The sequence below is a fragment of the Trichomycterus rosablanca genome, chromosome 24, assembly GCF_030014385.1.
Source record: "Trichomycterus rosablanca isolate fTriRos1 chromosome 24, fTriRos1.hap1, whole genome shotgun sequence".
NCBI lineage: Eukaryota > Metazoa > Chordata > Actinopteri > Siluriformes > Trichomycteridae > Trichomycterus > Trichomycterus rosablanca.
In genome coordinates, this window is record NC_086011.1 from 18,129,807 (window position 1) to 18,146,587 (window position 16,781).

Genomic DNA, 16,781 nt, shown 5'->3' on the forward strand with positions numbered 1-16,781 from the left:
AACTAAAGACCTTTAGAGACTAAAGTCGTTTAACTTTACTGCAAGAGTAATGTTTATTTTCTCTAGCACTTATATTTTTTCATTTTGATTTTCATTACTGGCTTCATCCATGCAGGTTGTGTGCTGCCTATAGCAACCAATTCACCTTCTGCAGTGTACACAAAGGTAGACAATACTCCTCACAGTGACCAAAGATAAAGAACAAAACCCAGGCCCTCAGAAACCATGTCGCTGTGCCATAACAATGTCGATTAGGAATCAGCGTGGAAGCACAAACTAAGAGATGCATGGTTTATCAGTTGAAAAGAGTGTGGGGAACCTTCCGGTTTCTGGTTACAGTTTCTCCTGGTTTTTATACTTAAGGTTATTGTGATTCCACAGCTTTGTTAGTTAGTGATTTCTGTGCTCATTACTTCCTTTAAATGGTTATGTTTTCTTTGTATAAAAATACTTTATTAACTCGTGTGGGCGCCACGGTGGCTCAGTGGGTAGCACCGTCGCCTCACAGCAAGAAGGTCTTGAGGTTGATTTCCAGTGGAGCAATCTGGAAACTCTGTGTGGAGTTTGCATGTTCTTCTCGTGTCATGCGTGGGTTTCCTCCGGGTGCTCCGGTTTCCTCCAACAGTCCAAAGACGTGCAAGTGAGGTGAACTGGAGATACAAAATTGTCCATGACTGTGTTTGACATTGAACTTGTGAACTGATGAACCTTGTGTAATGAGTAACTGTCATGAATGTGACCAAAGTGTGTAAAAGATGATGTTAAAATCCGAATAAATAAATATCTACACGTGTAGGGTTTAAACTACATTTCCCATGATGACTCGCGAAAGAAGAAGTGGGCGGAGCTGGCCGGCTCGTGGAGGTTGGAGAACGAGAAGAGCGTCGGTGAAACAAATTCACCCGTCAACGAGTCGCCGCGGATTTTAACTGCGCTTTTCGGCTAACATGGACTTACACAGCGGGGAAAAGCGAGCGGACATTTCCTCTACCTGACTGAATTAGGGCTGAATTTGTTCCTGACTCCTTCTCCATCTGTGCAAGGTAAAAGTTCAACCTAACTCCTAATTCTCCGGGATGTAGAGTGGGGAGCAGCATCAGTGTCGCGTCTCCTTCAGCGAGCTGCTGGCTGGCTGTAATTTGAGGCAATTATATGCAGTGTTTTATTATTTCACAAGATCAGAAATGTCATGGGAGGAATGTGGGGTATTTCTCAGTCTACATATATATTAGCTAACCTGTAAATAAGGCCACTGAGTAATGTAAATATTGATGTAATATCGGTTGATGTGAACGTATTCCTGTGGGCTGAGGTAAACGACCGTTACAAAAAGTTCGTTGGTTGAAAATTTAAACGCATTTAAATCGAGAGCGAGCGCGTGAGCGCGTTATAGAGCGCGCATTAGCGCTCGAGCTGAGCTCTGATTGGCTGGCTGTATTACCCAGTCTCTTTAAGCAGCTGGTAGTGATCACTGCAAGCACAACGACTGAGCCGTCAGTTCCAAGCTGCTATAATAAACTAATTTGGGAATTTCTACACCTTAAGGGGCCAAATTGCACCAGATTTGGTTAAACAAGGCGACGCGAGTACAGTTTGTGATAACCGCACCATTGCTGTAAATCGTGTCTCCTAAAAACAGACACAATCTCACTACCTGTATAGGTAACACAAGGTCACGGTAGTCCAAGCGCATTATTAGCGTTACATTTTATATATTTATTGTTTATTAGGATTTTAACGTCATGTTTTACACTTTGGTCACATTCATGACAGGACAGGTAGTTACTGCTTACACAAGATTCATCAGTACACACGTTTAATGTCAAACACAGTCGGTGGGTAGCACTGTTGCCTCACAGCAAGAAGGTCCTGGGTTTGATTCCTTTCTGTGTGGAGTTTGCATGTTCTCCCCGTGTCTGCATGGGTTTCCTCCGGGTGCTCCGGTTTCCTCCCACAGTCCAAAGACGTGCAAGTGAGGTGAATTGGAGATACTAAATTGTCCACGACTGTGTTCGATATAAACTTGTGATCTGATGAATGTTGTGTAATGAGTAACTACCTGTCCTGTCATGAACGTAACCAAAGTGTAAAACATGACGTTAAAATCCTAATATCAAACACAGTCATGGACAACTTTGTATCTCCAATTCACCTCACTTGCATGTCTTTGGACTGTGGGAGGAAACCGGAGCTCCCGGAGGAAACCCACACCGACACGGAGAGAACATGCAAACTCTACGCAAAAAGGACCCGAACCGCCCCACCTGGGGATCGAACCCAGGACCTTCCTGCTGTGATGTGAGGCGACAGTGCTGCCCACCGAGCCTTTACGAAGTGTATTTATTATTGTTTGTTCTGTCACCAATACTAGACTAATGCCACATTCCTGGCTTGTGTAATCTAACTCTTACTGTTCAGAAACGCTGCGATACTGGAGCTTTTCAAAGTTACATTTATCAGACGCTTTTACCCAAAGCCACTAACAGTTGTGGCTAATACAGTTCGAGCATTTGAGGGTTAAGGGCCCTGCACAGGGACCCAACAGCAACAACGACAACCTTCTAATTATTAGTCCAGCACCTTAACCGCTGAGCCGAGCTCATAAATAAATCACCACCAGAAGTAATAAGCCAAATTAAATAACTGTGTTAGTATTAAGCAGGGAAGGAACTCGCTTGTCATCAGGCTGCCTTTTTACTAAATGCGCCGGTGCTACTGCAATCAGTCTTGGGAGTTGAGTCAGAGATGTTCTTAAATACAAACCAACATTGATGGCAAGAGCTACAAAATCCATTTGTGAAGTTACCTACTTTAAAAATATCAAATGCCTTTGCTAACATTTTTGAAAGGACTAAACTGAGAGTTATTCAGATAATATTTTGAAAGACACATATTTCTCAGTGTTGTTGTCAAGACCTTGCTTGTCAAAGCCTCATAATTTGACCATCTGAGACTATTTTAGTAAATGTTTAGTTTTGCGTACATACCCATCGTGGTGAACGGATTTTAAATTCTGTGCCACGTCAGTATTAAAGTAGGTCATCTTAAAATCAAAGACACTGATGTTCTAGATTTGTTCCTTGTAGTTTTAAGTCTATTTTTCCATGCAGCTATAAATAGTGATAACCTACATTTGACCAGCGCTTATGTCTGTACTTACCTGCCTTTCACATTCATGCATTAATATTCATATATTTAAAGTTTATGGAGGTGAATCCTTTTTGTCTTTTAGTAATTTTTTTTTTTTTTAATCTTTACATGAAAGGGCACCTAAAAGTGGAGGAAAATGTCAGACAAGATGTCTAGTTTCCTCCATATTGGGGACATTTGTTCCTTGTATGCTGAGGGCTCCACCAATGGCTTTATCAGCACCTTGGGGTAAGTTGTGCTTTTTTAGTATTGTACTACCCTCTGTCTTCTCATATGCCTAGTTAGAACTCAAAATCCGAGCCAGACTACAGTAATGATCGATGGATTATGTTTTAAGTCTAAATAAACTTTACAAAGCCTGCAAAACTAAGGTACCAGACCTGTTTGGGCTGTGCGCCCATGTAAAATCCTGCATAGCAATACTTGCACACCAGCCTGGGTTTTCCGTCAATCACATAAATGAACTAGTTTACAGAAAGTGAAACTGCACGTCAAACACAAAGGAATTACCACAAAAAATAAGTAAATATGTGACACAAATGAATTCACACATGCTGAAAAATGCAAAAAAGTGCATGTCACAGTACAAACTGCACCCAACCGGTGGTTTTCCTTTTAAACACTTCTTTAATGTGTCGAAAGAATTGCTTTATTCCTTAATAACTGCTGCCTATAAGCTGGATCAGTGTAAATATAATAGACCAGACATGTGGTCTATTGTGGTGACCACAGAAATGGTCTAAAACAAATTGACATAAGTCCTGCTACAGCAGCTATCACCTGAAGTCATGTCTGTTGACTGTCAGGACAAGAAAGTTGCTCAGAGAATGAGGGCACCAGGAATCACATCATGTTTTTCATGTTTAACTGGAATGACTGAAGTTAACAGACTAACTCTGGATGTTATTTCACTGACGTTATTTCATTAAATCCTAATAATGTGACACTTACCAATTTCATACACAAGATTACAGAAGTATGTGGTTTACATATTTCTTGTTTGAACAGGGTTTTCAAAGCTCAACAAACCGAGCTGTGTAAATAATCTCTGATGATGTATAGTCTGTAAGAATGGACTTTGAGGATTATCCATGTCATATTGAAGCGTTTTGTGGTTTTCTGTTGTGCGTATTAAGCTACATAAGCTGTCTTGTCGTTTGTCTCTACACAAGTTAAACCTGGATGAAAAAAATGAGATGAGTAATGAATGATTGGTGACATGACATCAGAGGAGCGAATATTATGTTACTATAACAGTTAAAACCATATAACAGAAAGGAATTAAATGTGTTGTGACAAGCGTTGTGGATTTTAAGTATTGGAGGAGCTTGATAACGGTAGTTCTGGTGCTTTCCTGTATCTTTAAATTTACCGGCATCTCAGTAGCATATAAGATGTGATGCACAAAAGCCAGTAGGAGAATTTCACTCTTACAAAATGAACTTGAATTCCTTGCTGATATTTGTTGCTGTACAGTATTTGCTCTTGGATTTTTGGCTAAGCGAAAGCTCAGCTCAGATGTAGTTTTTTCCAAGACTTCTTTCTCTCGCTGTTAAGACAATCATACCCTGCCACTTCTTGATTCTCAGGCCCACCCCTTTACCACTTTAGGCATCTTTCAATGACCCCTTTTACACAAGCACTCATGAACACACACACACACACACACACACATTCATTGATAGACTGTGTACTGTGTAATGTTACTCCTCACTTGTAACAAAAGAGTGTGTGACTTTGAAGAACTGAGGTTCGACAGCACAAGGCGACACGCCTGAAGCCGTTTTTCTCAGTGATCACTCTCTGTCCTTTGTTTCTGTTGTGTGTGTGCGTCGCAAGATGAGCTGCTATATTTAGAGCCTCGTGTGGCTCTGTCCCTGTGCCATTGACTGACCTCACATAAGATGGACGTTAATGAGCCACCTGGAACCTGCAACTCTGCCAATAGGCAGAAGCGTTAATATGTGTTTGTGTTCTTCTGTATTACTGGTTGTTACAAATCTAGAAAACATGTGCAAATGTTTGTGATAGGGCTTTATTAATGACATGTATTTATTAAAGGTACAACAATTATATTTTTTATGACTAAAGTGCTTCAGGAAACAGAGGAAGAATTTTTTTGATTTGCAAAAGCAATTATGAGAACGTAAGTTAAAATAATTTGAGTCTAGTTTTCTTGACAAATGTCCATGTGCACTTTTATTTAATCCCCAACCTCAGTGTTTAATGGAATATTCTTGTGCTTGGGTCAAAATTGGGTTTGTGTATCACTTGTTTACTTTCCTGACTAATAATGCTTACATGTTTGCTTATATGTTGATTATAAAACAACAACACTAATTAGCCAATTTTAAAATGAATAACCTTCAGAAACAAAAGATAGCTTAGGCGGTGCCACCAGTCCGGCCAGTTGCTCTACAGAACCAATTGTACAGGGATTCACCTTCCTGCTGCTGCAACAATGATTCCTACTGTCTGATCAAGGTGGTGGAAGAATATGGAGTGAGTAATGTGGTTCTACACAAATGCTGAGGCTTTCTGTGTGAATCTGCCACTGTCTGGTGTAAAGATATCGTTGGGTAGTTTACTCTATCCTTGGTCTGTGGAGGCACCAATGACAGGTAGAGGTTCAAAGTGCACAGCATCATTAAATCAAATTGTGCCAGTGATTTGAGCTGCACATTTTCCCTTTAGTTATAGCAGCAGACATTAAATGTGTTAGTATTTGTTTTCAATTTCTATGTTTATTGATATGTTTCTTCTCTGACTGCAGCCTGGTGGATGATCGCTGTGTTGTGCAGCCAGAAGCCGGTGATCTTAACAACCCCCCTAAGAAGTTCAGAGGTAACGTTTGCACTTTCTTCCCTTGTTTGCTTTCATTTCTGGTTGGATGTTAGATCAGTTGGGGCTGTAATATTTGTGCTGTTTTTTCTATCTTCTTATGCTTTCTGTTTGCACGTGAAGTTGAAAGTTGTTCATAACAGACCGCTTTATACATTAGATCAAGATGTATAGCTTATTTATTGCTAATTAACTAATTAAGCTTACAGTTACCTGGGCTCCCTGTTGGCTTATAAAAAGGATAAGGCCACCCAGCAGGGGAAAAAGTAAAAATGATGTTTAATTTATGATTCGAACAAACAATTAGACAGTAAGTCAGATCATGTCATGGCTTGCGTTTTTAACGTTTTTTCTTTAGTTGCATGTTCTTATGCTCAACTTGTTTTAAACATCCAAAGCATGCAAACCAACCGGTTAATAGAACAAAACACTTATTTTGTGACATTTAGAACAGTTGATGACAGTTATAGCAGGTAAAAGCACCACATTCAATGCAATAAATTAGAATGCATGTGAGTGTGTGTGAAAGTGTTGAGCCAGAAGCTAAGATATTCCAAATAGAGACTTTTTTCGAGGGAAATGATACCAACACCTTAAAGTTGTGGGTATAGAATAAAGGACTTGCAGTTTAACAGCTCCTTATTTGGAATATTTTGCTCTGTGCCAGTCTGCTGTTATAATACAGGTGCTTCTCATCACTATGCTTGAAGACCTCTGGATGTGATTCACTTCCTCTTTGTTCACTGAGGTGTGATGAGGTGTGATAGACGAGGCTTACTTGTCTATAATCAGTTCTTTTACTCCTTCATTCTTGCAGCCTGCAAACTCTAATGGTAGATTTTCGTTCTGGGTTTTGTTGTAACAGTTGCTTAGGTTATTATTATATATTTATTATTAATATAAACAGTTGTTGTTATACAATCCAAGTGTGTGCTGCTGCAGCTCGCCCTCTATTGGTGTTGAAGAGCAGTTGTACAGTATAATCATTATCTCCAGAACAGCACATCTTCCAAATGCAGAAAATCCCAATAGGATTTTGAGGACATGATCAAACCTCCACAAAACAGCATAGCAAAACTGCCTCGAAACACACCCCAGTTATGTGCAGAATAAAATGTTTGGCTTGGTTACAATAAGGATATTTACCAGACGGGTATCTGCTCGGGTTCATACTTTGCTTTATCACCAGAATTAGATTTTAAAATAAAAATGGGAGCAGAACATCCTGCTTTGTATTTTAACGTGATATCTGCTGCGTCAGTTATGATGACTGTAAATAATCTGAACGGTGAAGCTGTTGTCAGTCCATGCAGATGTCAGGCACAGGAGTCACCTCACACCCAAGTCCGTCAGAGCTAAATAAAGAGCCCCTCCCCAACACAAAGTGTGACCTGAGCTGTCGCTTGGCTTTTTTCCACGACTGCTTTGCTCGAGCTGCAGAAAGTGTGTCTAATCAAATCCACAGACGGACAGTAGTGGGCACAGGTGGAAAAGTGGTTGGTATGAAAATAATGGTAACTGGTATGAAATGGACGTGTGTGTGGTTTGGCACTGACGACATCTTGGTGTGTAAGAAAGCAGTATTAACCTATTTTTGTACTTCTCGTTTTCATTCTCACTGAGACTTCCTCCATCTCTTCTGTAACTTTCTCTTTCTCTCAGACTCACCTTTCAACCACATTGCTGCTTCGGGTAGTCAAACTGGTGGTTAAATGTGCAGCAGCAAATCATTCTTCATTTACAGAAATACTTTTATTAAACCTGCTTTATGAGCACATACTGCCACCCCACAAAGCCAAAAATATTTTTTGATGTACACAACATCGAAAGTATGTGAAGCATGTGGATGTTTCAGACAGCCATTGCTAACAGATGCTTTAACGTGCGTTCTTGTGCTTAAAGTTATTTAGATTGTTTAGACTACAGAAAACGCATAAGCATGTCATTTTCTTAGTGAACTGGCGCTACTCGATTTGCATGTGCATATTCAAACTATTTATGCTTCTCCACATAATGCAACAATTGTGAGCTTGTGTGGCATAATGCTAAGAGAAATAAATACAGTATAGCGCACCTTTAGTACAGCTCCCAAGCCCAGACAAATAGTAGGGTTGCGTCAGAGAGGGCATCCAGCGTCAAAACTGTGCCAAAACAAATATGCGGGCAAAAGATCTGCTGTGGCGATGCACAATAGGAGCAGCTAATGCAGTATAATGCTTTTTTTTCACAGACTGTCTGTTTAAGCTCTGTCCTATGAATCGGTACTCGGCACAGAAACAATTTTGGAAGGCAGCAAAACCTGGCGGAAACAACACTACAGACACAGTCCTCCTCAACAAACTGCATGTGAGTACCTGCATGTGTTGCTCAGATTATCCAAAACATACTGGCCTTAACCGTCTGGTAACGATAACCTAAATCTACTGACCAAGTCCAGCTCCAACCACTCTTCATGCTAACTACTGTGTGTGTGTGTGTGTGTGTGTGTGTGTGTGTGTGTGTGTGTGTGTGTGATAGCATGCTGCTGATCTAGAGAAGAAACAAAATGAATCTGAGAACAGAAAGCTGTTGGGGACGGTGATTCAGTATGGCAATGTCATTCAGGTGAACTGTTTAGCTTGTTCATTTGTTTTTTAATTAAAAAAGCAAACTAGTTCACACTCGATATTTCATATTTATTTGTGTGTGTAAATATTTTTTGCAGCTTTTGCATTTAAAAAGTAACAAGTACCTGACAGTAAATAAGCGCCTTCCTGCATTGCTGGAGAAGAATGCCATGCGTGTTACTCTAGACTCGGCCGGAAACGAGGGCTCCTGGTTCTACATCCAGCCTTTCTACAAGCTCCGTTCTATAGGAGACAGTGTAAGTGCATTAATAAGATAAGATAATCCTTTATTAGTCCCACAGTGGGGTAATTCACAGTGTTGCAGCAGCGAAGGGACAGTAAAGCACTCAGTACAAAAAATAGACAATAAAAAGTACAGTGTAATAACAATAATAACAATAAAAAGTCAGAAAAAACTCTGAAAAACTCTGAAAAAAACTAAATATTTACAAATAATTACAAATAATAATTGCACATGGGAAAAAATATTGCACATATTGCAAATTGTAATAATTACACGTGGGAAAAGTTGCACATTGTTATGAATAATGAATGTTTTAGAGTGTGTGTGATCTGTCTGGAGCAGTGCTGGTTATACAGTCTAACAGCAGCAGGAAGGAACATTATATGGACAAAAGTATTGAGACATTGAGCCACAACAGTTGCTAACAGGAGTAATAAATCAGTTATATAAAGGAAATTATATTCTTCCAATGATAACTTCCACCCTTTTCCACATGCATACAGTTGGTTGGCCACATCTTTTTCACTTGCCAGTGGTGGAGTCTTAAAGGTAGCTGTAATGTGCATGGAGAACCACGCTAAGCATTCAGCGAATCGTCCAGCACCAGTGCAGACTCTGTAACCAGACAGCGGAGGGTGCAATTGCTTAGTGGGAGTAAAAACTTGGTTAACCTTGTTTGCATCAGGCTCAGACAGTGTTTCTGTTGAACACCCAGCATGGTCGATATCATCTTGAGCACCATCTTGAGAGCTTTAGCAGTGGTGGGCTAGTGTTAGACTCTGTAAAAATCAAATACTTGAGCACAATTAGGCTTAAGATATGTATTTGTGTGTTATTCTCTTTGCAGGTGGTGATTGGGGACAAAGTTGTATTGAACCCTGTAAATGCCGGACAGCCTCTCCATGCCAGCAGCCATCAGCTGGTGGATAATCCAGGGTGCAACGAGGTCTGGAGGATTGACTACATCTGACTATAAATTATGCTTTTAAATTGTATGACGTTAGCGTTTGTTACCTTTTGTATTGTAATACCGTTTGCTTAGGCTTTTTAATGCCATTCTGATATTGGAGCTCTGAATATTGTTCAGTGAATATGAGATACTGATGCTGTAAATGCGCTGGCACAGTGACGTGTCAAGTGTCCCAAATTTTCAAAGGTTAGTGTCAATGAGATTAGTTTGGGTGTGCATGTGAGATAAGAGAAAGTAACAAGTACCTGGATTGTGTATGTGGTGAGAGTATAACAATAATCTCTTTAATCCACTTGTGTGTCACTGTTGATAAACTTATATTAGCTGCACTGCATGTAAAATGCACCTTATTGTTTGTATTAGGCAAGTCAAATGATTGTTTTATGATCATTTTAATACAGCCCATACATAATGTAGAGCTGGTGAGTGAGGCGCATTTTAAATTCCCTGTTTATCTAGTTATCAGGAGCAGCATGCAGCTGTTTATTCATTTGCATGTTGTATTTACTCACTGATACATTATTTGGTCTGGACCAAAAAAATAACATTAATGATCCGTTATAAAAATGTCCAAACATACTGTATGTTTTGCTCAATCTTGTGAATTATATTTTTTGTGCAGGTTAATTCAGTAAACTGCAACACTAGCTGGAAAATAGTCTTGTTTATGAAATGGAGTGACAACAAAGAGGTCATTCTTAAGGGGGTATGTACTGTAAAATATACTTCGAAGGTGTAAATAAGTTACTTAATTGTCCTACACTTCATATTAGAAATGCGGAGCAGTTTCACCGTCATGACTTGTGATCTCGTGTGTTTTTCTCCTTTTGCTAGGGTGATGTGGTGCGACTGTTTCATGCTGAACAGGAAAAGTTCCTGACATGTGACGATTACAGAAAGAAGCAGTATGTCTTCCTCCGAACCACTGGGCGCCAGTCTGCCACCTCTGCCACCAGCAGCAAGGCACTGTGGGAAGTAGAGGTTTGTTTAGTCTTGATACTATTTGGTGTAATATAGGGTTGTCTGTCTAAATTATAGCTAAGTTTGAGCTGCACTTTCTAGTACCAGCAGGAATAGCCGTGTTGTTTATGAGCTCTAAACAAAGGATTGTGTTCATTGCTGTTCATGATCCTGATTTTTACCCTCACAAGTTTTGTGTCTCAGGTGGTTCAGAACGACCCATGCCGTGGTGGCGCTGGCTACTGGAACAGCCTGTTCAGGTTTAAGCACCTGGCCACAGGACACTACCTGGCCGCAGAGGTGAGTAGCGAGGTGGGTCTTGCTTCTGGACGCGCTTTCTTTCGCTTGGCTGGTTCGAGTTCAGCTATAAATGCTCAGGCTGGGTAGGAAACTGCACCTACAGCTACTAACAATATACTTAAACCAAGAGTGTCAAGCTTATCAGGATGTTTACGTCAGTCTGCTCCGATTCTGATCCTGATGTCATCAATATAAACGTTAGTGATGTATAGAGCAAGTTTGGCTATTGTACTGGCATTACTTGTTCACACTGTACAGCTGCTGAATTATTTAAATGGAAATATGTCAAAACAAGGCATTTGGATCTCTATAAACACATAATTACACTATATAGCCATAACTATGTAGACACTCCACTGTTTTAGGCCCAGTAAATAGTTACAGGTGTAAAGAAAAACACTTGTATATCGCTTATTGGCAACTGTTTGATAAGGCCATTTCCTGTTCCGGCAAGACTGTGCGTCTGTGCACAAACCGAGGTCCAAAAAACCTGAGGAACCTCAGTGGCCTGCACAGATCTCTGACTTTAACCCTATTAAACACCTTAGGGATGAATTTGAATATTGATTGTGAGCCAGGCCTTACTATCCTGCGCCAATCTCAGACCTTACAAATGCATGGAAATACATTTATACACATGGTCTTGTTAGTTAATCCATCATCAGACTTCCCGTTTAATGGATTGGGCCTGCTGAAGCAGATAAATCACTAAACTGTGTGTTTATCCTTATGGATGTGAGTTGACACTTGTGGTTTAGAAGCTAAAACCCTGCACGCTCTGGGTCCACTTGGGTAGTGTACTGCTATACTCTCAAATCTACAGTTTTATTCTGCACAAAAATTTTGTGAATTGATTGTGGAAATGTGTGCTTTCAGGTAAATCCAGACTATTCAGAGGAAGAGTCTCAGGAATCACGTTTCTCGGTGAGTATCTGCATAAAGTGAAGCCTCTTCGCCTCTGTATTCTTTTCTTTACAGTGTTTATGTCTGATGCACATGCATCAGTGCCGTAACTACCTGCTGGATCTTGTTTTCTGCTTTAGGCTGGAGATTTTGTTCCGTTTAACTTCCAGGTACTTTCCTATAGTTGGATAAAAGAATCCATCTGCACCTAAATGTCTTAACTTTGCTCTTTTACAGTAAGAGCTTTCCTCAGACTACATGCTTTACTCAGTTTCACATGCATTCATTGTTTACCCTGTTCTTTTGCATAATTACATATGCATGTCCTGGTTCTTTATTTAAAATGTTTGTTTGCAGTTGCTTACCTGCATGCTTATGATTTTTAAAGCACATCCATCCCACCTGGAAACTTGTGCACTTACTAGAAAGTTTCTGGTTACTTGCAGTTACACGTTCCCGGAGGGTTTGAGCAGTTTAATGCACCATGCTGCACCACTTAAGTACGAATGCCTATGACTTATCAGTCATCTGCTAAACGTGTTGTTTTCGTTGAAGTTAATTAAATGTGAGTTTCCAGAAAGCCACAAGGTGGTGTTGTGCTCGCAAAAAAGACCTACAGTACAGAGGTTTGCCTAGAGATGGCAGTATGACACCACTCATAAACTCTTGTTCAGCACCAGGACCTACTAACAGTAAAGTTTGGACAGCAGTCTTTAAAAGTTATATTTGCCATATACTGACTCTCTGATGGACTTTTCAGAAGTAAAAACAGTGATAAAAGCAAATAATGATTGCAGAAAAATCACAAATCATAACCTGCATAGTAAATGACTGAGAGTTTGATCAAAAACTAGTTACAGTCCATACCATCTTACTGGTTTTGGAAACATAAGTACATTTATTAGTAGCATCTACTGCTAACATATTTGTATTGTGCTTTGTTTTGGAGACACATTAAGCTTCATGCCAGACTGAACTTTGTAGTTTCATTAATAGCACATTTAGTCATCAGCTGGGATCAGCATGTCCGGAAAGCCGGCACATGATGTCTGAAACGAAGATCAGTGTCACTGTAGGCTATTTTTGTGAATCCACATTGCGTCCATATTGTGCTTATGGTTTTGTTTGTATTGCTTCAGGGATGTTTGCTAACCCCTCAGTTGCTTAGTTTCCATGGTAATGAGGATCTCCTCTTTCCTAGCTGGACCTGGAGCACGATGCGCTGCGAGCTCGTCTGCACACGCCCAACGAGAAAGTCATGTACACCCTTATCTCTGTACCCGACGGCAATGACGTCTCCTCCATCTTTGAGCTTGACCCTACAACACTCAGAGGAGGTGATTCTTTGGTACCCAGGTACAAATCACACCTCTTAAATATTACACATTTCACTGTTGTCCATAACTGCTGCATTTTAGTTTGTCGTGTGTCAGTATTAAATGATAAAAACAATAACTATAATAAGAAATATTACCGCATCCCACATCTGTAAGGACTTATTTTCCTTTACCTTGTCATCTTAAAACTTCACAACTTTTCTGCCACTTGCACCACCCCCACGCTGGCCAACGGAAAGCCGTAGACTAGTGCCTCCCATGACACACGTGCAGTAGCCGGCCACTGCTTTACATCAGCCAGTGTTGGATTCTCACAGAGAGCAGTGTAGTGTATGGAGAGGAACACGATGCCCCACATGCACCCTCCTTACCTGTACCGCCACTTCGACCAGACAGCAGATGTAGTGTTTTGTAGTTATGAGGAGAAAAGCTGTTCGGCTTTTCCATTCTCAGACACAGAGTCCCTGTCCCAGGTCCGGATAGGAGGGTTGCGTCAGGAAGGGCATCCAGCATAATAACTGTGCCAAATCTGGCTTTGCGGAGCAGATCCCCTGTGGCGAAAAGAGGCATATAGGTGATATTGCACTGACCGAAGTTATTGCCAGCGTTGTTTTAAGATGAAGAATTTCTTTCATCTGTGTTTATGGGTTGTCTGAAATCCTCAGGGAGAGATTAGATGTAGGAGTTCTGGATCTGGGTTTCATTTTGAGTAATAAAACCTTGGGTGACACACTGTTGTCTGAGTGAGATCTTAACTAAAGCTGAATGTTTTTTGGCATTGATTCCTCTCCCACACTCTAAGCTTCCAGGATGGCTGTTGCATCACACAGCATACAATTTTTCCGAATAAAACCTCACAATTAATGATGTAGGCACTAGATTAGGCAGTTTCACTTCTGTTTTGAGTCTGGAGTCAGCAGTTTCTCTATGATGCGCTGCTGGACTTTAATTTCTGTGCTCTCTAAAGGGTAGAACTGTGGGCCAGAGAGGGTATGGGTACAGACAGGGAGGTCAATGGGTAAAGAGGCTTAATAGCACCACCATGCTGCTTTGTGTTTGTATTGTAATATTTCAGTAAGTGGTGTGGATTGTTGTGGAGTTGTAACCAAACCCTAAAGCACTGAGTAAAAGATAGAAAATGACCCTGGACAGGGCGTCAGTGCATCTCAACCACATAGTAGAAGTTGCTGTTGCAATGGCAAGGAGATGGTTCCCCATCCTGTATTTCTCCCTCAGACACAGGCCAATTGTCTGGGGTTAAGTGCCCAACCAGGCCTGTAACACTACTAATAACATATTAATGTATGGTCATTAATATTATCGCACATTGTGTACAGAAATACTGTAGAGTGTAGTTGTACACCAGTGCTACAATCAGTGCTAACGGGGTGTGTGTTTCTAATGAACAGGCCAGTACATTTAAGTACGTTTAAACACCCCAACACATCCCAGCACGCACTCATAAGTTCTGTCTTTACAGAAATCCAGCCGGGTGGGGTTTGCATGTGTCACTATGTGTCACTGCGTGTGTGTAGGAGAGTGTGTGTGTGTGTGTGTGTGTGTGTGTGTGTGAGTGAGTAAGGGAGTATGTTTACCATTATAACAGCTTCCACTGAAGTCTGACCTCACTGTATCAAGATAGACAGGAAAGTCCCACCTTCAGAGAAGTCCGGAAGCAAGCGTTCCGCTCGGTCTCATCCCATTTTGTCTCGCCTCCCAGTGGTGGGCGCAGGCCAGATGTTGCACAACATGCCAGAATTCTTCTGATTGTCTGGAAAGCCTCTTTTTATGATGCAGTCAGCCTTTGTGCTTCAGTCGTACTGCAGAATTTATATCAGACAGGTGTTTTAGGCAGCTGTGCCCAGATTATTTTCAATCTAAAAGTAAAACAGAATTCAACAGTAGCAGATTGTTGCTGGACAGGCCATCAATACAGACCGGACTACGCTGGCAAATTATACTTATTGTGGTATTAAACTGCATTTCCAAAATCATGTTAAATATTGCTGACTTGACCACAATAGCAGATCATTTTTAACTGAAGTCTCCTTATCTCAGCCTGACCACTCCCTCGTTCATAAAAGGCATTATAGCCTAAAATTCTATTAATTATCAGTCTGTCTGAACAGTTTATAAGTTAGCCACCCCATTCTGGGTGTTGAACTGCATTTTGTGATGCATTTAAAATGAGTAGGAACTTAATTTCCACGGAGGTCAGTGGCTCACAAGTGTATTTATACCGATACTGCTACCCTCCCTGTTTTCAGCTCTTTTACATGTTTTGAGATATTATGATAGCTTGTGGTAAGCAGATGCTTTGATAAGCTTAGTAGTAAGCCTGTGTGTGTGTGTGAGAAAGTAATTACTGTGGTCTTGAATTTGTTGATAAGAAAAATTGGTGCATCGGATGGGACTTGCATGTTGCTTATAAAATAGCCACTCGGAGACACACAGCTATCGAATTAAAGACGAGATTCGGTGTGACCTATTCATGTAACTGAGACTGTAGTATGCACACACACACACACACACACACCAGTAATCCTTTTACGCGACCTGGTCAAATAAATACAGAGAGTGTCTCATGGCTATGTTGGTGGCCCGGACCGGCCTCTTCCTTTCTTATGTGTGTGATTCCGGGTATGTGTGGCTGGGTTAGTCAGGGTCACTTTGAGTGAGTGTGTTGTAATTTCTTATGTTTGCACAATGACACAGAGGTACAGGATGAGAACAATACATGCTTTGATCGCTAGCGGGTCTGAGTTGAGTGTGTTCTTGGGCAAACGCTATTTCTCAGAGTTTACATAAGGAGTGTATTTAGGCAAATGATGATTGTGCAATATCTCAGTGATCTGGGGCTTGTTAAAACTCATCTTAACTGTAATCCTTATCTCAAGTCAGCTTCTGAAGAAATGTAAATCAAGCAATTCTGCTATTAGCAACCACCAAATATGAAATAGTTATAATGCCTTACTTTGTGGCAAAATTAAAGAGGCCTGCTGTCAAATGTTGGCACAAATAGTTACCATATCCCTTTAATCATGTCTTTCCACCATGTATTTTAGATAAATTTAGTTAAAACACCATACAATCAGTTTTGTCAATGCTGTCTAGGGTGTAGTTAGTTATGTTTAATAACTATTGTATAATTATAAGTAGTGTGTAATTAAAGATGGTGTTTTAAAACTGCTGTCTTAAGTTTAAGCTATGCCTTCAGGACACATTCACTTATCAAATCAAATCTGCTGTATGAATGACCCGCCAGCTTGTCACACAGCAGGACGCCTTTCCTCTCCACAGGATATTTCAATTATCTGTCACAAGTATCTTATCTCAGTCAGAGTCACATGTGCAGGGTTTAGGGCGCAGACATCTAAAAGGCCCTTCTGCTTTTTTCCATGTCGTTCCAAATTAATGGTTCTGAGAAATCCTCACATGACTGCTTAAGTGTTTTTGTGCTCAGGGGGATT

General features: G+C 40.6%; 1 protein-coding gene across 9 annotated transcripts in view; it reads left to right on the forward strand.

Moving 5' to 3' along the window:
* Window positions 1–968: 968 nt before the first annotated feature.
* The window catches only part of itpr1b (inositol 1,4,5-trisphosphate receptor, type 1b), a 98,657-nt gene continuing 82,844 nt past the window's right edge, over window positions 969–16,781 (forward strand). For 7 of the 9 annotated variants that reach the window (XM_062986974.1, XM_062986979.1, XM_062986976.1 and 4 more), the window contains exons 1-12: window positions 969–1,043; window positions 3,266–3,378; window positions 5,924–5,994; window positions 8,222–8,337; window positions 8,509–8,595; window positions 8,696–8,854; window positions 9,689–9,787; window positions 10,434–10,517; window positions 10,646–10,792; window positions 10,976–11,083; window positions 11,948–11,995; window positions 13,176–13,330. In XM_062986974.1, the coding sequence (XP_062843044.1) occupies window positions 3,287–3,378; window positions 5,924–5,994; window positions 8,222–8,337; window positions 8,509–8,595; window positions 8,696–8,854; window positions 9,689–9,787; window positions 10,434–10,517; window positions 10,646–10,792; window positions 10,976–11,083; window positions 11,948–11,995; window positions 13,176–13,330 (1,166 nt within the window). In that variant the 5' untranslated portion in view covers window positions 969–1,043; window positions 3,266–3,286. The remainder of the gene's footprint in view (window positions 1,044–3,265; window positions 3,379–5,923; window positions 5,995–8,221; window positions 8,338–8,508; window positions 8,596–8,695; window positions 8,855–9,688; window positions 9,788–10,433; window positions 10,518–10,645; window positions 10,793–10,975; window positions 11,084–11,947; window positions 11,996–13,175; window positions 13,331–16,781) is intronic. The other 2 variants (XM_062986977.1, XM_062986983.1) reach the window with 1 other exon arrangement.